The sequence below is a fragment of the Bos indicus genome, chromosome 2 (genome assembly GCF_029378745.1).
Source record: "Bos indicus isolate NIAB-ARS_2022 breed Sahiwal x Tharparkar chromosome 2, NIAB-ARS_B.indTharparkar_mat_pri_1.0, whole genome shotgun sequence".
NCBI lineage: Eukaryota > Metazoa > Chordata > Mammalia > Artiodactyla > Bovidae > Bos > Bos indicus.
Genome location: NC_091761.1, coordinates 41,663,350 through 41,691,087, shown reverse-complemented (window position 1 = coordinate 41,691,087; position 27,738 = coordinate 41,663,350). Strand labels below are relative to the sequence as shown.

General features: G+C 36.4%; 1 protein-coding gene and 1 long non-coding RNA gene across 6 annotated transcripts in view; one reads left to right on the top strand and one right to left on the bottom strand.

Annotated features, from left to right (window-relative positions):
• The window catches only part of GALNT13 (polypeptide N-acetylgalactosaminyltransferase 13), a 655,617-nt gene that overhangs the window by 614,605 nt on the left and 13,274 nt on the right, over positions 1–27,738 (top strand). For all 5 annotated transcript variants that reach the window (XM_019985184.2, XM_070767821.1, XM_070767827.1 and 2 more), the window contains one exon: positions 26,552–26,686. In XM_019985184.2, the coding sequence (XP_019840743.1) occupies positions 26,552–26,686 (135 nt within the window). The remainder of the gene's footprint in view (positions 1–26,551; positions 26,687–27,738) is intronic.
• LOC139186287 (uncharacterized) lies at positions 70–17,626 on the bottom strand. Its single transcript, XR_011569885.1, has 5 exons — positions 17,430–17,626; positions 5,033–5,116; positions 3,874–3,984; positions 1,183–1,241; positions 70–237 (listed from the first exon to the last, which is right to left on the bottom strand). It is a non-coding gene; the product is annotated as an uncharacterized lncRNA (long non-coding RNA).

The following is a 27,738-nucleotide window of genomic DNA, read 5'->3' as shown; positions in this document are numbered from 1 at the left end:
TTTGTTTTTTTTTTTTTTTTTGCTCATTTACTTTTCTAAATCAAGGGACTTTATATTTCAGGACAGTTATACCTTTCACCATTTCTCCTTGCATGGATGTTTTGGTAGTTCGGTTTTTGTTAAATTTTGGAGATATCACAAAGAAACTTACTTTTCAGTAGTTCTTGGAAGTATCCAGCATACTCTTTCTCTCATCATTCCTAGCACTGGGCACAGTGCTTGGGATATTGTAGGCACCTAATAAAAATTAGTCAAATAAATAGATGAAATAATGCATGGATGTTTTTGTATCAGGAATACTGTGAAACAGGGTAGCAAGTGAAGAATTATTATTAAAATCAACAGTTGATCATCTTGAGGTGTTCTCTTTAAAAATTTAGTAATCCAAGTCTTCTAGCTCTAATAACAAAATTTGATACTCTACTAATTCCTTTCTGTTCTTGAAATGCTTTCTTTACATTAGCAAACCATATCAAAATGATCATTACTTCAAAAGAGTGAAAATAAATAAGAATATGATTAAAACTTGAATATAACATTTTACAAGTGAAAGAAAGAACTTACAATTTACTGGTAGAAAATATGTTACTAGAAATTACGAAATTATCTTCTTTGTGCTTTTGAAAAGATGACGTGGATTCCTAGAAGTAGTTTCATGTTACTGATGACTCAGATTTATATCTTCACCCTCAGACTCTCTCCTGAACTCTGGAATCTGTTGCTAATTAATAACTGGAATTCTTTACAGGCATCTCAAAATTGAAACTTTCCAAACTGTACTCATTCTCTTCCCCTTCATGCTATGCTATGCTAAGTCACTTCAGTCGTGTCCGACTCTGTGCGACCCCACAGACAGCAGCCCACCAGGATCCCCCGTCCCTGGGATTCTCCAGGCAAGAACACTGGAGTGGGTTGCCATTTCCTTCTCCAATGCATGGAAGTGAAAAGTGAAAGTGAAGTTGCTCAGTCGTGTCCAACTCTTAGCGACCCCATGGACTGCAGCCTACCAGGCTCCTCTGTTGATGGGATTTTCCAAACAAGAGTACTGGAGTGGGGTGCCACTGCCTTCTCCCTTCCCCTTCATACAATCATACAAAATCAAAATCTGACATAGACACTCCTGAAATTTCATCGGTCCCCAAAGCCCCTATTTCTATGAAAATAATACCCCTTGACTCCTACCTGTAAGTCCTTTTAAAACCAGGATTTCTATCTTTGTCCTGGCCTACATCTTCTTTCACCTGTGTGGTCAAAAAACAACTCATTATTTCCATATATCATAGGGAATTCCATAAATACATCCCATATATGTTACATTAGAATTAAATCAGATTAAACACTCCAGCAGTTCTTCACTGTCCAAAAATAAAGTAAAAATTCCCTAGTTATGACATTCAAAGCACCTCATAATTTCATCCCCATATGGCTTTTCAGCAGTGTCCCTTGATGTTCTAATAGGTCCTTGTACTCTAGACGTGTTTGGTATGTCTTTATTCCCTGCATACTGTGTATTCTTATGTCTCTGCACTGTTCTAATTGCCCTATTGGCCAAATATGGCTCCACTCATAAGCTTAAGACATACTCACTGTTTAAAAGCCAAATAATTTAGCTTCTTTTCTGCTGCTGCTAAGTCGCTTTAGTCGTGTCCGACTCTGTGCGACCCCATAGATGGCAGCCCACCAGGCTCCCCATCCCTGGGATTCTCCAAGCAAGAACACTGGAGTGGGTTGCCATTTCCTTCAGGACATATTTTAATGGATAAACTATAATTTAGATTCAATCAAACCTTTACTGTTTAAGACACAATGTTATTTATAACTTTTCACTGTTACAGTCCAGGCTCATTGGTACTCTTGTAGCTAAAACCTGGTGAGCTTCCATCCATATTTATTTCTTTAGAAATGTCTAGAAGTTAAGTTTGCTAGATCGAAAGTTATACATCATTATAAGGCTTTTAATATATAGTGACAAATTGCCCTCTTTAATATTTCACAAATTTAATAGGACAAACAGCTAAAATAGGAAGAGGCACTGTGATAGATACTTAACATACATTATTCTTTTTGATTTTTACAATAATCTATGAAGTACCTAGTGTTATTCTAATTTTTAAACTCCTCACGAGTTTAATGGAAACCTTGAGATTAATAATGTGATTGAGGTGGTAAAGCCAGTTTGAACCAAAATCTGGCCGACTCCACACCAGTTTTATATTCACTGCATCTGCACTGATTCCCAACCACACTCTCCCAGCACTGTGATTACAGTGGCCAACTCTAATGGGTGTTGTATTTTTCTTGTTTTTCACATTTGCCAATATAGTTTGGGAGAAACATTTTATCTTATTTTAAATCGTATATCTAACAAAATCAATGCATGTAAGCATTTTTAAAGTTAGCATTAGTACTTTATGAATTTCATAACCATGCTTTTGCTTATGTTTTCATTGGAGTTTGAGATGGCTCTTTGTTTCACGACTTATAAAAACACTTTATTATCTTCTGTTATACACATTAAATATATATTTCTGACTTGACAGTTTGTTTACATTGCGTTTTCATATACAGACTTTTATATAGTTTATCCCAATCAATATTTGCCTTTATGTTTTCTCTTTTTGATGTCAAAATACCATGCTTTTTTACTGAGGTGCTTTTACATGACATTTAAGATCATCTTACAGGAGCCAACAGTAAATAGGTCTTAGCCTCACTGGATATGTATCTAGTATACTAGATATTTACTCAAAGATTGACACTAATTTTTAGTGACAATTTTAAGTAAAATTTATATAAACTTATATAAGTGCGTCAAAGTAGATTAATATAATATTTATAAAACAGCCATTTTACTTTGTTAAAATATCAATATAAAAATTTTGAAAATATATCTTTAATCAAAGATAGGGAGAAAAGCAGCCTTTGTAAACACTGTACTTATTCCTTTTAAAGACAAAGAACATAAAGTGATGGAAAAACACTCACATTTTAGCAAATGCATATATAATGTTTCTCTTTCTCCCTAGAGCCACTCATTTGGAGAAAGCTAGAAAGCACATGGAAACAGTCTGTGTAATTTATTGCAGTACTTGATTCAGTCATTTTTCAAGGTAGCAAGTCTAGAGAAGCTTATGCTAGCCATTTATTAAAACCATATTGTCTGCCGAGATAAAGAGATCATTAGGTATTATCCATACTTTCATACAAATGTCTCCTCTTCCTCTAAAATTCTGTTATTTATACTTAAGAAGAATCCAACATTATGACAGGTGCATTACAAATTTTGATAGTAAACAAATACATCATTCTCTTATTACAGACCCTCTCCTAGAGAAACTTAATTATTTTAGTAATGCTTTCTAATGTACTCATGGATTGTAATAGATATAGTCATTCAAGAGATACGTATTCATTTTAAATATTAGATTTCTATAAGTAAAGTTTACATCTTATAATTACTTATAAGCCATTTCTATAATAATTTGGTCACCTTTTAATAACCTGAATACTAGAATTAAAACTCGCCAGGGATTTCACAAAGTAAAATCCCACAATGGCCATTCAATGTTAAAGTGAGTTGGACACATGTGAGCCAGAAGAGGGCAGAGTTATTATAATTTCTGTAGAACTAGGGATTATTCCAAGAGCCTTTCAATCTCATTAATGCTTGGCTGGGAGAACTTGTCTTGTGTCTGGTAGGCTCAGTCTCCTATCGGGGGACTAAAAGATACTGAGGATGGACTGGCAAATTGGCTCACTCACTCATTGACAAACAGCCAACAAAGGTGGTTGTGCCAGTCTGTACAGATACTCTAGATGAGGTTAGTATATGATGGTAGTAGGAGAAAATATATACAAACATCTCACACTGACCTCATTTTTCAGTGGGTCATGCAGTATCTATACTGTTCATCAAGTCCATCAATACAAGAGTTAGTTTCCTTCCAAGTAAGACTCAGCAGGGCCTTCTGTCATGGGATCAGTCTGGTATCAAAAAAAAAAACAAAACTTTGGGATACATATACAAGTCAGTGAGACCATTATTTCTATGCTACTCTGGTTATTCTTGAGTCTTTTCATTCTATTTTCCCAGGAAATTAATCTTCTTAGACTTACCTTTATGGAAGCTCCAAAGTCATACCAATTCCTAAAAGCTTACACCAACTGCTTAAAACTGATTGATGCACATTTCTACTTAAATGACCAACTGTAACCTCAAACTCAGTATGTCTGTGATTAACTCACCTTTCCTCCAAAGCCCTTTTTCTTCAGTCTTTGTATTCATCTGTCTTTTACATTTTCTTTTTTCTTTTCATATCCTGCTCTTCTCAAACTAAGCACTAAACCTTATGAATGCTCTCTACTTGTCCTTCTTACCTATTCTTTTATTAATAATTCTACTTTCCAAATCTGGGCCTTTATTGCCTCATATTTGATTTATTACAATAGTTTTAGCAAAGCTCCAGATTTTTCTCATATTTACTCGATCTCATTCACTAATGAAGTGAGACTACTTCAAAAATATCATTGCCAAATGGAAAAACAAAAATCTTTAATATCACCAGTTATTACAAGATAAAATTAACATTCTTTACCAGTCAAAGCTCTATAGTCTGATCCCTTCTTACCTTTGAAATTTTTATCTCCTGTTGCTCACCCATATAGACTCTTAACTTTATCATCTCTATTGAGTATAGCCAGAACATTTTAAAAACTGTTACCATTATCCATTTTTTAAAATCATATCTTTGCCTTTTCTTTTACCCACCTGACATCACCTTTCTCCATTTTTTCTAACTAAATTCTAGTTTACATAATTTCCTAGTTTATATCATTCATCTAGTTCCACTTCACCATCCTCCATGTAGTAATTCATTTTTTTCTGATTTTCAATACACACCGGTATTTCCTTTCTCTGAACTCACAATATTTTAAACTTTTTCTCCGTTTTAATTATTCATATATCATATCTCAATGTTTCTCTTACTTTGCGCTCTTATATTTTCATTCAATTATGTATGTTTGTTCTTACCTTCAAAAGCAAATGGTAAATTCTTCTTGAAGCAAGTATTAGTTGATTTCCTTTTCTTAATCCTTCTATAGTAATAAGTGCTAACTGAAAGAATGAATGGGTAAACAAATTCATGCAAAAATTTAAAAGTTACTCAAAGACCTGCTATTAACATAGAAATAACTTCAAAACTTGGAAGAACCACATAAAGGAAAGTCTTCCTGGCAAATGAAACTGCTCTTATTAAAATGCCTAGATCTGAGGCTATAGTAGGCTGAAAAATGACTTCCAAAGGGATCCACATCCTAAGCCTTGGCCTGTGAATGTTATATGGCAGAAGACCCTGCAGATGTGATTAAGTTAAGCATCATGATATAGGGAGATTGTCTCAATTATGTGGTTGGCACTCAGTGCAACCACATGTATGCATATGAGAGGAAGCAGAGGGGAATCTGACACACAGAGGAGGGAAGGAAATGTGACCAAAGAGGCAGAGATAGGAGTGATATAGCTACAAGCAAAGAAAAGCTAGGCTGTTGCCAGAAACTACAAGAGGCAAAGTACAGACGCTCCCCTAGTGCCACCAGAGAAAGCACTGCCTTGCTGGTACCATAACACAACGTAGTGAAATTGATTTCAAATGCCTGACCTCCAGAATTGTGAGGGAATAAATTACCATTGTTTTAAGTCATCATGTTTGTGGTAATTTGTTTCAGTAGCCACAGGAAAATAACGTTCAGTTCAGTTGCTCAGTCGTGTCCGATTCTTTGTGACCCCATGAATCGCAGCACGCCAGGCCTCCCTGTCCATCACCAACTCCCAGAGTTGACTCAAACTCATGTCCATTGAGTCAGTGGTGCCATCCAACCATCTCATCCTCTGTTGTCACCTTCTCCTCCTGCCCCCAATATCTCGCAGCATTAGGATCTTTTCCAATGAGTCAACTCTTCGCATGAGGTGGCCCAAGTATTGGAGTTTCAGCTTTAATATCAGTCCTTCCAGTGAACACCCAGGACTGATCTCCTTCAGAATGGACTGGTTGGATCTCCTTGCAGTCCAAGGGACTCTCAAGAGTCTTCTCCAACACCACAGTTCAAAAGCATCATTCTTCAGTGCTCACCTTTCTTCACAGTCCAACTCTCACATCCATACATGACCACTGGAAAAAACACAGCCTTGACCAGACAGACCTTTGTTGATAAAATAACATCTCTGCTTTTTCATATGCTATCTAGGTTGGTCACAACTTTCCTTCCAAGGAGTAAGCTTCTTTTAATTTCATGCCTGCAGTCACCATCTGGAGTGATTTTGGAGCTGAAAAAAATAAAGTCTGACACTGTTTCCACTGTTTCCCCATCTATTTGCCATGAAGTGATGGGACCAGATGCCAGGATCTTTGTTTTCTGAATGTTGAGCTTTAAGCCAACTTTTTCACTCTCCTCTTTCACTTTCATCAAGAGGCTTTTGAGTTCCTCTTCACTTTCTGCCCTAAGGGTGGTGTCATCTGCATATCTGAGGTTATTGATATTTCTCCCAACTATCTTGATTCCAGCTTGGGCTTCTTCCAGCCCAGCGTTTCTTATAGATGTACTCTGCATATAAGTTAAATAAGCAGGGTGACAATATACAGCCTTGACGTACTCCTTTTCCTATTTGGAACCAGTCTGTTGTTCCATGTCCAGTTCTAACTGTTGCTTCTTGACCTGCATATAGGTTTCTCAAGAGGCAGGTCAGGTGGTCTGGTATTCCCATCTCTTTCAGAATTTTCCCCAGTTTATTGTGATCCACACAGTGAAAGGCTTTGGCATAGTCAATAAAGCAGAAATAGATGTTTTTCTGGAATTCTCGCTTTTTCGATGATCCAGTGGATGTTGGCAATTTGATCTCTGGTTCCTCTGCCTTTTCTAAAACCAGCTCGAACATCTGGAAGTTCACAGTTCATGTATTGCTGAAGCCTGGCTTGGAGAATTTTGAGCATCACTTTACTATGCTGTGAGATGAGTGCAATTGTGTGGTAGTTTGAACATTCTTTGGCATTGCCTTTCTTTGGGATTGGAATGAAAACTGACCTTTTCCAGTCCTGTGGCCACTGCTGAGTTTTCCAAATTTGCTGTCATATTGAGTGCAGCACTTTGACAGCATCATTCTTTAGGATTTAAAAGAGCTCACCTGGAATTCCATCACCTCCACTAGCTTTGTTAACAGTGATGCTTTCTAAGGCCCACTTGACTTCACATTCCAGGATGTCTGGCTCTAGGTGAGTAATCACACCATCGTGATTATCTGGGTCATGAAGATCTTTTTTGTATAGTTCTTCTGTGTGTTCTTGCCACCTCTTCTTAATACCTTCTGCTGCTGTTAGGTCCATTTCTGTCCTTTATCGAGCCCGTCTTTGCATGAAATGTTCCCTTGGTATCTCTAATTTTCTTGAAGAGACCTCTAGTCTTTCCCATTCTGTTCTTTTCCTCTGTTTCTTTGCATAGATCACTGAGGAAGGCTTTCTTATCTCTCCTTGCTATTCTTTAGAACTCTGCCTTCAAATGGGAATATCTTTCCTTTTCTCCTTCGCTTTTTGCTTCTCTTCTTTTCACAGCTATTTGTAAGGCCTCCTCAGACAACCATTTTGCTTTTTTGCACTTATTTTCCATGGGGATGATCTTGATCCCTGTCTCCTGTACAATGTCATGAACCTCCATCCATAGTTCATCAGGCACTCTGTCTATCAGATCTAGTCCCTTAAATCTATTTGTCACTTCCACTGTATAATCATAAGGAATTTGATTTAGGTCATAGCTGAATGGTCTAGTGGTTTTCACCACTTTCTTCAATTTTGGTCTGAATTTGGCAATAAGGAGTTCATGGTCTGAGCCACAGTCAGCTCCCAGTCTTGTTTTTGCTAACCGTATAGAGCTTCTCCATCTTTGGCTGCAAAGAATATTATCAATCTGATTTTGGTGTTGACCATCTGGTGATGTCCATGTGTAGTCTTCTCTTGTGTTTTGGAAGAGGGTGTTTGCTATGACCAGTACATTCTCTTGGCAAAATTCTATTAGCCTTTGCCCTGCTTCATTCCATACTCCAAGGCCAAATTTGCCTGTTATTCCAGGTGTTTCTTGAATTCCTACTTTTGCATTCCAGTCTCCTATAACAAAAATGACACCTTTTTTGGCTGTTAGTTCTAAAAGGTCTTGTAGGCCTTCATAGAATCATTCAACTTCAGCTTCTTCAGTGTTACTGGTTGGGGCATAGGCTTGGATTACTGTGATATTGAATTTGCCTTGGAAACGAACAGAGATCATTCTGTTGTTTTTGAGATTGCATCCAAGTACTGCATTTCTTACTCTTTTTTGACTATGATGGCTGCTCCATTTCTTCTAAGGGATTCTTGCCCACAGTAGTAGATATAATGGTCATCTGTGTTAAATTCACCCATTCCAGTCTATTTTAGTTCACTGATTCCTAGAATGTCAACGTTCACTCTTGCCATCTCCTGTTTGACCACTTCCAATTTGCCTTGATTTGTGGACCTAATATTCCAGGTTCCTATGCAGTATTGCTCTTTACAGCATTGGATCTTGCTTCTATCACCAGTCACATCCACAACTGGGTATTGTTTTTGCTTTGGCTCCATCTCTTCATTTTTTCTGGAGTTGTTTCTCCACCGATCTCCAGTAGCATATTGGGCCCCTACTGACCTGGGGAAATAACGTGGGTCCTCACAAACAAAACTTCAAGAACTCTCAAGCTCAGTGTTCTTAAGCAATCCATTCCTTCAGAGAAGAGATTTAAGATAAGAAACCTTCCTCAAAGTTATAGACATATACTACTCTATATTGCTGCTTCAAGAAATCAAGTAGTAGGTACAAAGAATGGCTCTAAATTACACTTTTGGAATATTTTAAATATACAAAATTTGGTTTTGGATATTCCATTTTAACCTGAGTTTGTATCTGTTCTATTTTAGTGCAATTGTAGTAATAAATAAAATTGTCAATAGCTCTATATTAATAAAGTTTTTCAAATATAAAAAAGTGAATACATATTGAATTATATCCTTTTCCATTAACAGTTAATAAATTATGCATAAGTCTTAAAACTGTTTTTTTTTTTCCAAATCTTAATTCAAGAACTGAGCAATCAAAAAGTAACATTTTCTTAATCCAAAAAAAAAATTTATTTAATTTTTGTATTAATATTAAAGAAACATCTAGTAAGCTTGGAGTTAATTAAAACTTAGAGGAACTTAAACTTATCATCTTATTTTACCTAGTTCTGCCTATCCAGAGTGTTTCCTGGCATAGAAATAAATGTCAAATCTGTTGTGTTCAATCCTTTTCTTCCCCAGTAGGAGTTACTCAAAGATTGTGAGACTGTTTTCTTAATATTTTCAAAAAAATGAGCACTAATATTATCTATTTCTTAGATAAAGCTTTTCCTCTAAGTGTTGTACAGTGTAATTTTATGTATTTCTACTTAATGGTAGATAATAACATCTATCACATATGACACTTTTTTAAAAGCTATCTAAAAATTGGCAATGCAAGTCAATGTAGAAAGCATTTTTACTGTCTTACTGTAATGTGCTTAAAATTAATACCTGAAATCTTTCATTCCTTTAAATAAGCAACAACTTTGGCTCCAAGCTTTCTAGCTGTAAGTACAACACTGGTTATATGAGTCATTGGGTCAATAATATAAAAACAAATCAGCATCCAAAAGATTCAATTATTTCTGGTGTTGAGACGATAAAACTGTCTACCCTGATTCTGCAGAGAAAGTGGACTAAACTTGGAGGAGACAACGATCTTTAGGAAGGCATATAAGCAAATGACGATGGATGTCAAAGTATGTCTGTGCACACAGAAGGACAAGTGTATCAATATCAGCTCATGCTTTAAGGTGCTTAAAATTAAATTTCTATAAAATTTAAATATTAAAGTGCTTTAAGATCTTTGGGAGAATTCACATAAATTTGTATCTATTTTATTAATGACATTTACAGAATATTTTGAAAAGTGTCCTTCAAAATGTGAACTATCACACATTTTCATAAAGTAAAAAATTTAATACTACTATAATCTTACAAAATGCACACATACAAAAAAAATACACACACACACACACACGCCTATATACTTCTCTTACTGCATATCACCAATAGGCTTTTCTTACTGACAAGGGTATACTGTTAGTTGAAATACCTACTGAAAGAAAAATATTTTGCTACTAGCAGTATCAGTCTGCTTCCTCAGTCCACTATGCATTTCTTCTGAAGCTCCTGTTACTTAGAGATGGACTACAGACTTTCTGCTAACTTCACAAGACTACAGACTTTCTGCTAACTTTCTGCTAGGTCTGTCTGCGTTAAACAATTTAGTTCCAGCAGAACATTTCTCCTCTGTACTTTTTTCCAATCTTCTGAACATCACCCCTTTCTCTATTTTGTCTTCAAGTGTTTTTTTATCCTGTCTTATGCCTAATTCTTGATTTAGCACCCTTGTCTTAATCACTAACCTGAATTTTCTTGTTCAAGTCATTTTCCTGCCAAAATTTTAGTTTGTTTATTAAAAAATGTAATGGATTAAATGCACGAATCTACTATATATGAAGAATATTAAGGTTCTTTGAATGATCCCCTCTTCTCCCTCAAAGAGTGTACATGCATAAATTTTACTGAAGATAAAAGTAATTATTTTAAATTACCACTTGAAGCAATCTGTAATAGCTAAAATAATTTTATCTTGGCTTACTCTAGTAGAAAAGGCCACTTTATTAGTTTCTAAGTAAGGTAAATAATGTCTGTAGTTTCTAAATTAACAGTGTTGGCCAGTTTCATACTCACCAGAAGAATCTATACTCAAGATTATTTGCTTTCTTATACCTAAGACATTCTTTATCTTACTGTATTTCCCAATTATATCCTAGTTAATAAAATCTTATAGTATTTGAACAAAGTAATGGGTAAGGGTATTCCCAGGGTTATTTTTTTTCTTTCAAATATGAAAACTTGTTTTTTGGGGAAAGAAAAGATAACACAAGTAAGCTTAGATAACATAAAACTGGATGAGAAATTTATGTTCAAATATCTGACTAATCAATGCAAGGAAGAGAAAGTTCAGGAAAAGGGAAAAAAGTAGACAAATGTGCAAGTCAAATAAAATATCCAGTAATATATTATCAAGTATAATAGCACCAAGATTTTTAAGGCATTCTTTGCTTAATACTCACCAATATTTAAAGGCATTTTTTGCTGAATATTCATGAATTTTTAAAGGAAGTCATCATATATAAGATTTTATTGCATACAACTCAAAGAGGCTAATCAAATGCAAGCTTATAAACTTATAGGGCTGAAAAGAAAATGTTTTAAATATTTCATTTGTTCATGATTAACTATATATCCCATATATATTTTGCCTTGTTGTTAGAAATGCAGATATAACAATAGTGACAGGATAGCAACAAAATATCTTCCACATTTTAATGGCACTAATTATTGGCCTAAATAATATAATGGTCCCAATATATATTCTTTGTTTAAATAAAAAGCAGTTACATCTGAGGTATCATGGCATTGTCATCACTTTTCTGTATAAATTATGAAGAACAAATATTTCTAATTTTTAATAGGTATTTCTCCTAGTTAACAATCTAATCTCATCTTTAGAAACTATTGGTTTTACATCTATGGAAGTATACCTTTGCATGAAATAATTTTCTTTATTTTTCTAGGATGAACTGCATCCTACACTAAAATCAGTACAAGTTGGTTTAGTTATTAGTATTATTTAAGCTCTTCATGAGGATTCCCAGGTGGTGCTAGTGGTAAAGAACTTGCCTGCCAATGCAGGAGATTTGAGACTTGGGTTCAATCCTTGGGTTGGGAATATCCCCAGGAGGAGAACATGGCAACCCACTCCAGTATTCTTGCCTGGAGAATTCCATGGACAGAGGAGACTGGCAGGCTACAGTCCCTAGGGTCGCACAGAGTCAGACATGACTGAAGCAATTTAGCATGCACGCATGCAAGATGGAACTTGAGCAAGAACTTTCATTGTTAAAAGCATCTGAAATTTGTGCTTTTTCATAGTAGTAAAATCTGAGGAATGCAGTCTAATAAAAGAGAGAAAAATAAACTGTTAAAGAGGTAACAATTACACCAATTAAAATACTATGTAGTTATACTGTATTTGGTTTCTTTGTTTAATCTGATTTACAAGAAAATGTTCGAGAATCAATGGAAAATAATGTGACTACATCAAGGCTTCATAACAATAGCTATTCAATATATAACTAGGTAATAATTGTCCTCTGTTTGGCAGTGCCACCTGTACTTTCAAAGCAGAAGCTGGACTTTAAACTTTTTTAGAAAAAATGTGGTATCTGTATTTTTATTTTTATTTTTTTTTTGTTATTTTAGCTATTTCAGCTTTATTTGGATTGTGATAAGAACATGAGCTCTGGAATGAGATAAATTTGAGTTCTGACACTTACTAGCTGTTTGAATTTATGTAAGTCATTCAGTTCAGTTCAGTCACTCAGTCATGTCTCCTTGCGACCCCATGAATCGCAGCACGCCAGGCCTCCCTGTCCATCACCAACTCCCAGAGTTCACTCAAACTCACGTCCATCGAGTCGGTGATGCCATCCAGCCATCTCATCCTCTGTCATCCCCTTTTAAATTATATTTATATTTTTATGTAGGTGGACTGTTGTCTCTTATCTCTCTCTATATATTAATATGTGTGTGTATATATGTGTATGTAAAATTGTTTAAATCTACTTCCACTTTTGAATGAGATTAAATATAAATAAGTAAATAGGCACAGAATCCCAACCCTCAATACCAATGGGAATACAAAAAACGATTCTTGAAACAAAGAAGATTTGTACTGTTATACAGAAGGCATTCAGAGAAAAAAAGATCTGATAAAGACAGGGGTGAGTCTAAAAGGCTTCACAAAGCTGTCAGGGAGCACAGAAAATGGAGTGTGTGCAAGGACAGCAAGGATACTGGCCTTAATGGAGTCGAAGGCCTGGACAAGGCAGAGTGGAAAATTCAGCTTTATAAGTAGTAGAGCTAAGCTCCTAAGAGAATGTAAATGTCAAGCAAGGAAATTTTGCCTCTAGGGGACAAAAAGAGCAATAATCTTTCAGACTGCAAAGGTTGCCAAAGGATAGCTTGTAACCTATTTCTAATACAACCTCATGAAATACTTGCACATGTACTTTTGTTATTAAAAATGGCATGGTGAATGTGGCCAAAATGAAAAGGGCTTTTTTTCTTGTTATTTAGTACCAAGAATAATTTCACCACAAGCAGAGCCACACTGTAGAACTTTTTGTCAGTTCATTTATTTTATTCTGTTGTAAAAGGACTTGATCCAATACTGAGCAGGAAGCTACATGTGGTATGCAGAGAAATGATACCTTTTCATTAAAGGATAAAAGGCTTTGGTAGGTTACCATGGAAACAACCTAGAGTCTACTCCAATTTCTAGTAAAGAATCCTAGTCTTCTAATGAAAACCTACCAGATGTATTTCTACTCTCTCTCTAGTTGCTAACTTTCTAAATATATTTTGAGTTGTTTTTTTTAATTACTATTTAAAAGAAGTAAAATGTGTTTATCTGGCTGCTGCTGCTGCTGCTGCTAAGTCACTTCAGTCATGTCCGACTCTGTGCGACCCCATAGATGGCAGCCCACCAGGCTCCCCTGTCCTTAGGATTCTCCAGGCAAGAACACTGGAGTGGGTTGCCATTTCCTTCTCCAATGCATGAAAGTGAAAAGTGAAAGTGAAGTTTCGCAGTCGTGTCCGACTCTTAGCGACCCCATGGACTGCAGCCCACCAGGCTCCTCGGTCCATGGGATTTTCCAGGCAAGAGTACTGGAGTGGGATGCCATTGCCTTCTCCATTATCTGGCTGAGCTATGCAGAAATTGTTTGAAAGACACTTCCCTCTGCCTCCTCCAAAAACAGAGCAGCCTGCCAATTCAGAGGTGCATTGCCTGGCTGTTGTAACACCAAAGAAAGATTAAAGTGGTATCTGGAGGTCACAAGGACCAATGTTCAATTCACATCTTACATGCTGATGACACCAAGTGCCATTTCTAAGTGGTGGAAATTATCATATTACAATTTACCACTACAGAGATCTTCTGTTCATTCAGTGAGTGAAACAAGGAGCCTATAAGCTGGATATATTTTTTACTATAAGAATCTTAATGCATTACATATAAATCTAATTTAAAGACATGGCCCTGGTTTTAGACTGAGGTTTTTAGAGACATGTTAATATTGATCTCTAAGGTCTCCTATAAAGAGTTCCAAATAGTTTATGGAGACAATCCCTGCTCTAGAATATGGGATTTATCTCTCCTCCCCAGTTGTGTGTGCATTGTGCTTAATGACTTGCTTTTAAAGAGTAGAATACAGAAGGGCTTGGTACTGACTTTCCAGTGGAGAAACCTGCCAAATGCTATCTTGGGTTAGTATTCAAGGTTCTATGCTGTGAGTCATGTTAATACCAAGAACCCTTGATAAAATCTGAGGAGAATGGCATTTCACTTTTGTGATCTTCCCCAAAAAACCTATAACCCCACTCAAATCATGAGGTGAACATTAGACAAACTCAAACTGAGGTGCACTCCACAAAATAGCTAACTAGTGCTCCTCATAACTGTCAGTCATCAAATACGTTAAAGTCTCAGCAGCCGTCAGAGCTGGCTAAGGAGATATGATGGCAACGTGTAATGTGGTATCCTGGATTGGGTGCTGAAAAAGCGAGCATCGGATCATATGGGAACTTTAAGGAAAACCCTGTGAAAGCTGAATAAAGATTGGAGTTTAATTTTTAAAATATCCCAGAAGCAAAATATTAACTATGTGGAAAGAACATGGGATATATGAGGTCTGACAGACCACAGTTCAAAGACACATTCTCCCACTTGCAAAATGAATGACTTGGAATTTACCTAACCTTTTCAAACCTCATATTCCTTATTTGAAAAAGTAAAATTATAATACTAACCCTGAAAAGTTATTAAAGAAACATATAATTTATAATATGTGCTGTATCATATTTATGTGTCTTTATGCTTAGTCGCTCAGTCATGTCAGACTCTTTGCTATCCCATGGACTGTAGCCCACCAGGCTCCTCTGTTCATGGAATTTTCCAGGCAAAAATACTGGAGTGGGTTGCCATTTCCTACTCCACAGGATCTTCCTGTCCAGTGATCGAGTCTGCGTCTTCCGCACTGGAAGGAAGATTCTTTACCAGTGCGCCAGGTAGAAGCCCATATCATACTTAATATCCTAATATTTAATATGACTGCTATCTTGCCACATACATGGCAGGTTATCCTGAAATGTCTGCTTTCTCTCCTTCCACCTGCTTCTAGGCTGACATGCAAAAGGCCAGATTCTGTCCCCTTGCCTGATAGTTTTCTCTGCCAGAGGCTGCTCTGCCCACCTTGTCACACCTGGGGAATTAATCAACTCTACTCCCTGGAAGTACACCTCAGGCAAAAGTGGAGGGCAGGTGGTATAATTATCTCAGCTTCTTCACTCTTCCAGGGAACTGAATCTGAGGCTTGTTTTATCTGGTTGCCAGAGTTTCCCAACAGGATTAAGTTCCAGCTACCTATAGTGTAAATAATTTGTAATGTACCCTTTATTGGCTGCTATGCCTTCCCTGCATTCCAACCCATATTTCTTGGGATCATCTACGTAGTAAATTACTTGCACTTGAATCCTTGTTCAACATCAGCTTCTGGAGGAAGCCAAACTACATCTTAATTTAGCCAAACTGATCTTAGTTGGTAGCAATGATGAACTGTCATAAGTAGGATTTCTTTAAGCTTAAAATCACCTAGAAAAATTCAGTATTATTTGATTCAGTGCAAATATTTTGGTAATAATATGAAGGTGAATTTTTTTTAAATTATGTCTAATTTAAACTAAAGGTAGTTTTAAGAAGCAGTTATAGCAGATACCCAATAAAACTATCTTTGTGCTATCTTAAGGATATTATAATTTGCCTTTTGAGACATTTTAATATACTTAATAATTTTTCTCTAATTATGTGCCACATACCAGAGTTACAGCAAGTATCTAAGTAACACAATGTATGTGAAAAGGCCTTGAAATTATATTAAATATCAGTAAAAATGTATTCATAGATGATATCACAAAATCCCTTATCATTAATTTGGGGCTAATAAAACAAATACTAAAATGAATATATAATCTATATATACATATGTGTGTGTGTCATGTGAATGACATTATTGCTGCTATGTTTATTTACATTCACAGGCATAAATGAGTAAGAACCTTAAAGACTAGTTATCTTGATGCTTCACCATTCCAACTAGTGATACAGTCATAAAGGCAAAGTGAAGTGAAAGTTGCTCAGTTGTGTCTGACTCTTTGTGACCCCATGGACTAAACAGTCCATGGAATTCTCTAGGCCAGAGTACTGGAGTGGGTAGCCTTTCCCTTCTCCAGAGGATCTTTCCAACCATGGATCAAACCCAGGTCTCCCATATTGCAGGCAGATTCTTTACCAGCTGAGCCACAAGGGAAGCCCAAGAATACTGGACTGGGTAGCCTATCCCTTCTCCAGCAGATCTTCCCAACCCAGGAATCAAACTGGGGTCTCCTGCATTGCGGGTGGATTCTTTCACCATCTGAGCTATCAGGGAAGCCCTCACAAAGGCAAAGTATGTATTAAGCCACTCCAGTACTCTTGCCTGGAAAATCCCATGGATGGAGGAGCCTGGTAGGCTGCAGTCCATGGGGTCGCTGAGAGTCGGACACGACTGAGCGACTTCACTTTCACTTTTCACTTTCATGCACTGGAGAAGGAAATGGCAACCCACTCCAGTGTTCTTGCCTGGAGAATCCCAGGGACAGGGGAGCCTGGTGGGCTGCCAGATGTCTATGGGGTCGCACAGAGTCAGACACGACTGAAGCGACTTAGCAGCAGCAGCAGCCCATAACTGAAGATAATCCCATCCAAGAATTCACACAGCTAATTTGTTACAGAAAATACAATGAAAAAACCAAGAACAGAGTTCAAGTAGGTAGGAAGAGTGAAGGAAACTCTTAAAGAAATCTTGGCTCTCACTTGTATGTCTGTGTATCAAATTCAAAGTTTCATGAAGGGCCTGTATAATTCGGATAAAGCCTGAAACCTTTAACATTCTCAAAAGTATTAGTTGAATAAATAGATGGATTAATTACTGAATGAATAAATAATACAGACATAGCACAGGAGAAAAGTGTTCCTCATGGTGATAGGAATTTAGTTTTTTCATGCATCTCCTTTACCTTGATGGTCACTCTCTTCATATTTTATTGTTGCATAACAAATTACTACAAATTAAGTGGATTACAACAACACAAAAGTATTACCTCACAGTGCCACAGGACAGAAATTCAGGTGCAGCATGGCTGGGTTCTCTGCTGAGAGTCTCATAGGACTGAACTAAAGATGTTGGCCAGAGCAGTGATCTTACTGAAGGCTCCAGTTCCTCTTCCAAGATTCCTGATAACTGGCAGATTTCAGTTCCTTGAAGTTAGAGGTCTGAGATCTCATCTTTGTCAGACTGCAAAGACAAAGTCTAATGTAATTATGAAGTGACTTTCTTATCATAAACACAGTCTCACTGACATTTAAGTCAGTGTTATAAAGGTAAATATATAAAGGGTGTTATACAGGGCATGTATACCGTGGGACAAGAATCTACCATAATCACATAGAACACAGTCTCTGCACTTCAAGTATTATCTATTGTATCTTTTGGAAGGATTCCTCTTAGGCTTAAATTTGCAATTTATATTCAATATTACAATAATAGAATATGAGTATATATTTGGATAATATTTGAGTATAGAATCCTGATTGTAGATGTCCTTTAAAAGCCTTCAAGGCAGAGTAAAGTATTAAACATACATAAACTTTAACACCAGGAAACTATGAAGTGGAAAGAAAACAGAAACATCAGTCACATTTTCTTATTGTATTAGTGCATTCTGCTTATTATATTACCTTAATCTCTTGCTCTGTTTTCCACAGAGTGGACTAGAGAACTCTAAAGACAAACTGCTTTCATTTACTCAGCAAGTAATTACTGGACACAACTCTTCTCTTAGAATTGTTTCCACAGGTATTCAAAATATATCTCTAGTATTACTATTGGGAAAGCAAGGTTTAAAAAATAAAGATGAGACAAATGTAATCAAATGTAAATAATATGCCTGGATTTTGCACAGATAATAACTAATACTGAGATATCACCTGGATTTAGTACTGTATTTAGAGTTTAGATGAATTACTGCACTCAACCTTTGAAAAAGCCCAAGAAATATCCCTTTTTTATCCCTTTTTCCAGATAAGGAAGCTAAGATTTTGTCAAAGTTTCACAGTAATTCTTTGTTGTTGTTGTTCAGCTGCTCAGTCCTGTCCAATTCTTTGCTACCCCATGGTCTCCAGAACACCAAGCCTCCCTGCTGTTCACCATATCCTGGAGTTTGCTCAAAATCATGTCCATTTAGTTGATGGTGCCATCCAACCATCTTGTACTCTGTCGTCCCCTTCTCCTCTTGCCTTCAATCTTTCCCAGCATCAGGGTCTTTGCTGATGAGTCAGTTCTTCGCATCAGGTGGCCAAAGTGTTGGAGCTTCAGCTTCAGCATTGGTCCTTCCAATAAATATTCAGGGTTGATTTCTCTAGGACTGACTGATTTGATCTTGCAGTCCAAGGGATTCTCAAGAGTCTTCTCCAACACCACAATTCAAAAGCATCAATTCTTCAGTGCTCAGGTTTCTTAATGGTCCAACTCACATTTGTGACTACTGGAAAGACCATGGCTTTGCCTCTATGGGCCTTTGTCAGCAAAGCAACAATGTTTCTGCTTTTTAATATGCTATCTAGTTTTGTCATAGCTCTTCTTCCAAGGAGTAAGCATTTTTTTAATTTCATGGCTGCAGTCACCATCCACAGTGATTTTGAAGCCCAAGAAAATAAAGTCTGTCACTGTTTCCATATTTTCCTCATCTATTTGCCATAAAGTGATGGGACCAGATGCCATGATCTAAGTTTTTTGAATGTTGAGTTCTGAGCCAGATTTATCACTCTCCTCTTTCACCTTCATCAAGAGACTCTTTCACTTGATGTGAAAAGTTCCTCTTCACTTTCTGCCATAAGGGTGGTGTCATCTGCATATCTGAGGTTATTGGTACTTCTCCCAGCAATCTGGAATCCAGTTTGTGATTCATCCAGCTCAGCATTTTGCATGATGTACACTGCATGTAAGTTAAATAAGCCAGTTGACAATATACAGCCTTGATGTACTCCTTTCTCAATTTGGAACCAGTCTGTTGTTCCATGTCCGGTTCTAACTGTTGCTTCTTGGCCAGCATACAGGTTTCTCAGGAGGCAGCTAAGGTGGTCTGGTATTCCCATCTCTTTAAGAATTTTCCACAGTTTGTTGTGATCCACTCAAAGTCAATAGAGTAGTCAGTGAAACAGATGTAGGTATTTTTCTGTAATTCTCTTGCTTTTTCTATGACCCAACGGATGCTGGCAATTTGATCTCTGGTTCCTCTGCCTTATCTAAATCCATCTTATAAATCTGAAAGTTTTTGGTTCACATACTGTTGATATGTAGCTTGAAGGATTTTGAGCATTATTTTTCTGGCATGTGAAATGAGTACAACTGTGCGGTAGTTTGAACATTCTTTGGCATTGCCCTTCTTTGCACTGGAATGAAAACTGACCTTTTCTAGTCCTGTGGCCACTGCTGAGTTTTGCAAATTTGCTGGTACACTGAGTGCAGCACTTTAATAGCACCATCTTTTAGGGTCTGAAATAGCTCAGCTGGAATTCCCTCACCTCCACTAGCTTTGTCTGTAGTAATGCTTTCTAAACCCACTTGACTTTGCACTCCTGGATGTCTAGCTCTACATGAGTGACCACACCATTTTAGTTATCTGGGTCATTAAGATATTTTTTGTATAATTCTTCTGTCCATCCTTGCCACCTCTTCTTAGTATCATCTGCCTCTGTTCAGTTCATACTGTCTCTGTCCTTTATTGTGTCCATCTTTGCATGAAATATTCCCTTGGTATGTCTAATTTTCTTGAAGAATATGGAGGAAGGTCAGACTCAGGTCTTTGTCATTTTCTAAAGACCACGGTGTTATGCTGTCCTGCTATATTAAGAAAGTGAAGAATGTACTAAGATTTTAAGGGGGTGGTCTTTTCCTGGAAAAGTGGAATGGATAGTCTAATAATACAATCAGCATATACCAGGTCAGGAATGCAAGAATGAGGTGACTTGCTGAGCACAAATAAGCAACTACCAAATTGTTATATACAGTTATATTGAAGTCAAAGAGGAAAGAGTTAAGCCTTCAGAAGTGATATTGAGGAGAGACTGGTAATACCGAACTTGAGATACACACCCAGCTCATGTTTTTAACAGCAGTCTTTTAGAGCATTAAAACTGTAAAAGACCATAGATACCATGTAGGCATGTAAGACAGGAGTACACAGCTAGAAGCTACCTACATCTCCTTAACCTCCTCTGCACAAATCACTGAGCTAACAGGCTATAAATAGAGTCTGAAATTAAGACAGAAAAAATCTTTCATCTGAAAGCAAAAGCCTCTTTGCTTGGCATCTCCATTGATAAATTCAATTCCACCCATGCATTCTCCATGCTAGGATCAGGAAGATGTGACATCAAGTAAAAGAGAACATGTTAAAAAATAAACCACACTGCTAGGGACTTCCCAGGTAGTCCAGCGCTTTGCCTTACACTGCAGGGGATGTGATTCGATCCTGGTTGGCAAGCTAAGATCCCACATGCCTCACAGCCAAAAAAAAAAAAAAAACATAAAACAACAGAACCAATAATGCAGCAAATTCAATAAAGACTTTAAAATTGATCACATCAAAAAACACACACACATTGTTAAATGTCGAATTTTTATTGCTAAACAATTTCCTTTTGTTATTTCCCGAGCTACATTTTTACAGAATGAGGCAGGGAAAAAACTATGTTTACTTTCTTATAATTTGCCCTTCTGGATGGCTGTTAACAGATTCCTTGAATTGTCTGTATTTCAAATACCTAAATAGATTCCCAGAGACCCCAAAGCTCTAAAATTGGTATGTAAAGGGCAGTATAGTCAAGTAAAAGAATAGCAGCAATAAGCCTGGGGTCCAGAGAGACCTCTGTCACTAAGAAGCTTTGGCAAATTGTGCAAACCCTGTAACTTTATTGACTTCGTGTGTGTGTGTGTGTGTGTGTTCAGTCACTCAGTTGTGTTCAACTCTTTGCGACCCCATGAACTGTAGCCTGCCAGGCTCCTCTGTCCATGGGGATTCTCCAGGCAAGAATACTGGAGTCGGTTGCCATGCCCTCCTCCAGGGGATCTTCCAAACCCAGGGATCAAACTTAGGTCTCCTGCACTGCAGGCAGATTCTTTACTGACTGAGCCACCAGGGAAGTCCAAGAATACAGGAATCGGTAGCCTATGCTTTCTCCAGGTGATCTTCTCGACCCAGGAATCGAGCCATGATCTCCTGCATTGCAGATGGATTCTTTATCAGCTGAGCTACCAGGGAAGCTCCTTATTGGACCTCAGTTTCTTCATATAGAAAGTGAAGCAGTTACCATATTGTGACAGAGTGTCTTTAAACTGTGAACTTTTACAGTAAATGTTGTCCTGAGGAACTCATCTGGAAAAGTATTTTATAAATTCAAAACTAAATCTAGGAAAATAACAACCAATATATTTAATAAATCTGAATCAAATACACATGTGAGCCTTTTGATAAACACATATTTTTTGGCCAAATGTTTCTTTAAGGATTAAGGGAAAGAAACCCTATGCCAAGATAAAGCCAGCAGAGGGCGTTTAGTCCCCAAATCTCTTGCCAAAGAAGTGGTCCAGGTCCCAGTAACACAGAACACAGTGTCCTTGGTTTGCAACTTGGACTGTTCCACAACGTTTTGTGAAAGGCTACTTATACTATTTACAGTCTTTCAAAGGGATAAAAAAATGAGTTGTTTGTAGGAAGTAGCTATACAATATTAGGGTTTTAGGCAAGATATAATTAAAAAAATATATATATATATATAGACATTCTTTCCATTGTTTGAACTAAAACTAATTTACTGTAGACTATTTTAGGCAATTATTACACAATCCTTAAAAAAATGTTTACATGTTGTTATAATTTTAGATATTTGATGAATCATAAAATGCCTTTGATCATACTTTCCAAAAAGAACAATCCAAAACAAACTGCATGTGTGATATAATGAAAAGGTTTACCTTTTCTGGAAAAATATTAAGATTAAAAGGAACTGAGAATGGACTTTGCTATCATCTTTTATACGTTGGGAGTTATTTCTAAACTCATTTGAGTGCATCAATTCAAAGACAGAAATTAATCTAATCTCAATAAAGTATACATAAAGGCAAGAAAATCATCTAGTCACAGTAAAGAACCATTTTACAAAGATAATATTTAAGTAGAAAAATGATTATGAAAATACGCTCATGCTTTTTGAAAGTATAACTGGATATTACAATTTTAAGCCTAGAAATCAAGATACAATAGATGTGAAACCTAAAGTCTAACTTTCATACCCAGAATTTGCAATGACAATTTGGAAAACTAATCACATTACTTTTAAAGACTTCCACCAGCATTAGGAATTAGGAAGTGTATCAGTTTCCTCAAACTGCTATAGCAAACCATCACAAACTTAGATGGCTTAAACAACAAAAATTCATTGACTCACAGTGTTCGAGGCTGGGAATCTGAAATCAAGGTGTCAGAAGGGGCATATTCTTTCAGAAACCTTCAAGGGAGAATCACTGCTTGCTGTTTCTAACTTGCAGTGTTTCCCAGCAATTGGAGTGGCTTGTACATGCATCAGTTAATTATTTTTTTTCAATTGCAAATCCAAAGAAAGATAAATTTATTATACAGGGTCAGATAGTATTCTATAGATATATTTCTTAATTGCAATGTAAATTACATATCTATTAATTGACCGAAATGAATCAAAATTAGAATTGAGGAACAAAGAGAGTTTTGCAGATTTCTCTCTAGAACTTTCAATAAAATTTCCAAACTATCATGAGAGACCCAAGGAGAATTGTTCCTCAGGCTGTGATTATGCTCATTATGTAAAATTCATGGTGAATATGGATGCTTTGGTGTTTCCATTTACATTACCATCTGTATACAACTAAAATAAAGCAGCTTCAAAGTGGAAAATTACCCTTTGCATTGAAATAATCCTATAGTGGGCAAAAGATATTTCTCTAGAAATTACCCTCTAGAAATGTCTACTACCAGACTCATTTATTTAATATGTTTGTAACTATAGTAAAAATACTAATCATATTTGGGAAAATACTTCTCCCATGTGTGTTTCATTTGTTCTTTTAGTTGCTTATTTTCCCATGAAAAGGATAAACTTTAAAAAGTATACACATATACATGACATTTCAAAGACAGGAAATTTTTTTCTGAATTTAACACACAAAATCTATAATATAACTTATACTGTTCAAGTAAATGAACTGTATATATGGCCCAAGTTTTTATATTGTTAAACAGAATGTATAACCTTTGTGAAAATTTTCCTTTTAAGATGTTGGCTTATTTAATAGGGTACTTGGATTCCATCACTGACTTTACATCTTTCTCTTATCAGTACTTGCGACTTTCCTAGAAGCCCTGAGTAGCAGTTCTGTAGAGGTAACCATTTCAAGACTAACTTAGTCAATTTACAGACTAGGACTCAGTTTATAAGTGATCTGTAGAGTTGACTTCCTTAGATTTCATCACATTGCTTTGGGAAATGAAAAGACCTTGAAATGAACTTTCTCCTCATACTCCCTCTTTGCAAAATAAATAAATAAATAAATACCCACAGAATACTGAAGCATGCTTATCATAACAGAAGAAAACTTTTATAATTATGTACTTAATAACCCTCATGAAACTTTAATAATCAATGTTATAATAGTTAACACTAGGAATAATATACATTATTATAATATCATTTTCAATTAGTTAACAATGAGTCTACCATCTGCCTTGACATTTCTTAGATATTTTGAGAAGAATTATAGTCAAGCCCAGCCAAAACCACATTAAAAACATAAACACAGACCCTGCCTTTACAGAAATCTCTAGAGCTAATTCTACAACCTTCAGAAATCCACTGACAATACTTAATAAAATGTATGTGATATACAGGGAAATGTATGTGACATGAAGTCCATGGGGTCACGTAGAGTTGGACACGACTTGGTGACTAAACACATACATATATGTGATGTACTTGCGTTATGGAAAGGAAATTGATGAAAAAACATCATTGTCTCTAGACTTCGGGAATTGGTCATATGGTAGTGGGAACAAGGACTGCCCTTTATGGAGCTCCATGTAGTTTACAAACTTTATTGAGCCTGTTGTATAAGCTTTATAAGGCAAATACAGTGCAGGAAAACAAATGCAAACAAATAATAAGGTATAGTTAACATTATCTAACACCACACACAAAATTAAACTCAAAATGGATTAAACACCAAAATGTAAAACTGGGTACTATAAAACTTTAGAGGAAAACGTAGGCAGAGCACATAAATCACAGCAATACCTTTTTGAATCCATAAACAAATGGGACCTAGTTAAACTTAAAAAACTTTTGCACATCAAAGGAAATCATAAAACAAAAAGACAACCTACAGGATGGGAGAAAATATTTGCATATGATGAGACCAACAAGAGATTAATTCCTAAAATATGTAAATAGTTCTTATAGCTCAATATCAAAAAAAGAAACAGTCTAATCAAAAAATGGGTAGAAGATCTAAATAGATATTTCTCCAAAGAAGACGTTCACATGGCCAAAGGGCACATGCTGCTACTGCTAAGTCGCTTCAGTCGTGTCTGCCTCTGTGCCACCCCATAGACGGCAGCCCACCAGGCTCCCCCATCCCTGGGATTCTCCAGGCAAGAACACTGGAGTGGGTTGCCATTTCCTTCTCCAATGCATGAAAGTGAAAAGTGAAAGAAGTCGCTCAGTCGTGTCTGACTCTTAGCGACCCCAGGGACTGCAGCCTACCAGGCTCCTCCACCCATGGGATTTTCCAGGCAAGAGTACCAGAGTGGGGTGTCACTGCCTTCTCTGAAAGGGCACATGAAAAGATGCATAATCATGAGACAAATGCAAATCAAAACTACAGAGGTATATCACCTTACACTAATCAGAATGGCCATCATCAAAAACTTGAAAAGTTTTTGAAAAGTGTGTGCTAGACAGAGGGTGAAGAAAAAGGAACCCTTATACACTGTTGATGGGAATGTAAATGGATACTACCACTATGGAGAACAGTATGGAGGCTCCTTTAAAACCTAATAGTAGAACTATCACATGATCCAGCAGTCCCACTCCTGGACAATACCCAGAAAAGATGAAAACTCTACTGGAAAAGATACATGCACCCCAATGTTCACTGCAGCACTATTTACAACAGCCAAGACTTGGAAGCAGCCTAAATGTCCACTGACAGAGGAATGGATGAAGAGGATGCAGTATATGAATATATACAGAGGAATATTACTCGGTCATAAAAAAGAATGAAATAATGTCATCTGCAGCAACATGGATGGACCCAGAGATCATCATACTAAGTGAAGTAAGTCAGACAAAAATGAAAGTCGCTCGGTCGTGTCTGACTCTTTGTGACCCCATGGACTATACACAGTCCATGGGATTCTCCAGGCCAGAATACAGGAGTGGGTAGCCTTTCCTTCCTCCAGGGGATCTTCCCAACACAGGAATCGAATCCAGGTCTCCTGCATTGCAGGCAGATTCTTACCAGCTGAGCCACAAAGGAAGCCAGACAAACAATTAACATACATCACTTATAACGTGGAATCTAAAACATGATACAAATGACCAAAACAAAAACAGACTCACAGACATAGAAAACAAACTTCTGCTAACAAAGACGAAAGAGATGGGGTGGGAAAGAGGGATAAATTAGGAGTCTGGGTTAACATATACACTACTATATACAAAAGATAATCAAGACAGAGATACTCAATATGTCATAACCTATAATGGGAAAGAATACACATACACACACCACTGTGCTGTACACCTGAAACTAACACAACATTGTAAATCAACTATTCAATTTTACAAAAATAAAAGGGAAAAAATAAAACAAGTCAGAATTACAAAAATAACAATAATTCAGTTTGTTAAACTGAGAGTTCATAAAAACCTTAAAAAACACATGACATGGTACCTATTTTGTATTTGAGGAAAAGAACACAGAGAGATGAACTAGCTTTCTCAAGATCACATAGCAGAGATCATTTGAAAACACAAGTTTATATGATATGAAAGCTTCCACAGATAAATCTTGCTATACTGCAACATTTTTTAAAAGAGGTATTATTTTATTAGCTGCCTTTTATATTTGCAGGTATTTTCTTATACTGCTGACAAAGAAATCCGAACCGATGACTTGTGCTTAGATGTTTCTAGACTCAATGGACCTGTAATCATGTTAAAATGCCACCATATGAGAGGAAATCAGTTATGGGAGTATGATGCTGAGGTACAGTATTTTCTTAACTTCTTATTTAATGCTAGACTCAGTCATGTATTTCAAATAGTGATCCTTCAAGCTAACTTTCTCGGCATTGAAAGAACTGCACTTTCAAGCACTCATGTTCACAGCTGAAAACATTAGGATGGTATATCACACAAACAGGTTTTTACAGAACTACGCCATTAGTATAAAATATGAATGAGGAAAATAGCCATTTTTATGTGCTTAAAATTTGTTATCACCACAAACATGCTCAACATAAATTAGGTAATGGATGGGCCATGCCCCTCTAAGAGGTTTGCGTGTCCTCTACGAAGATGTGCATACAGGACAATATCAATAATATTTTCAAATGTTAGCTTTTACACTAATGTAATCTGTGATATTTATGCTTCTCAACTTAAAGGAAAAAGAAAAAAGCTACAAGATTAGCATGAATATTCTTTATATTAGTAAATATTTGCAGAATTCAATAAATTATGTACATTCTCAGCTAAGGAGCAATTTACAAGATAGCACATTTTCATAATAGAAGAGAGGGACAGAAAACAATAAAATTACTGTTGGGAATTTATAGCCAGGCAGTGTGTAAAAACCAGATCAACCATCAGATGGAGCTAATAAAAAAGAAATATTTTCCTCTGCATAAGGAAGCTGGAATGGCAACAGCTGCATTTCCTTCAGTTCTCTTTGCTTAGCAAAATTAACTGGTTACCTCTGCTACATTTCCCACATCATTAAATGGTTGGTGACTTATTTAAAGATAAGTAAATTTTATTCTTACAAGATAAATAATACAAGAGAGGTGAATGAATTTCACAAATGCAGTGTTCTATGCAAGCCTGTACTGCTCTGCAGGAGTAACATTTTAAAAAGCAAACTACAGATTGTTGGTATTGTTGATATTTTAACAAGGTCTTCTTTTTAAACACTTTTTGAATGACAATTTAATTTGTAAGATGTTGTAGTTTCTTAAGTGGAATATCAGGAAAACAATGAATTCTGATGTGATTTGAAACTAGTTATGTAGATTTGATATTAGGCTCTAAAATTTATAC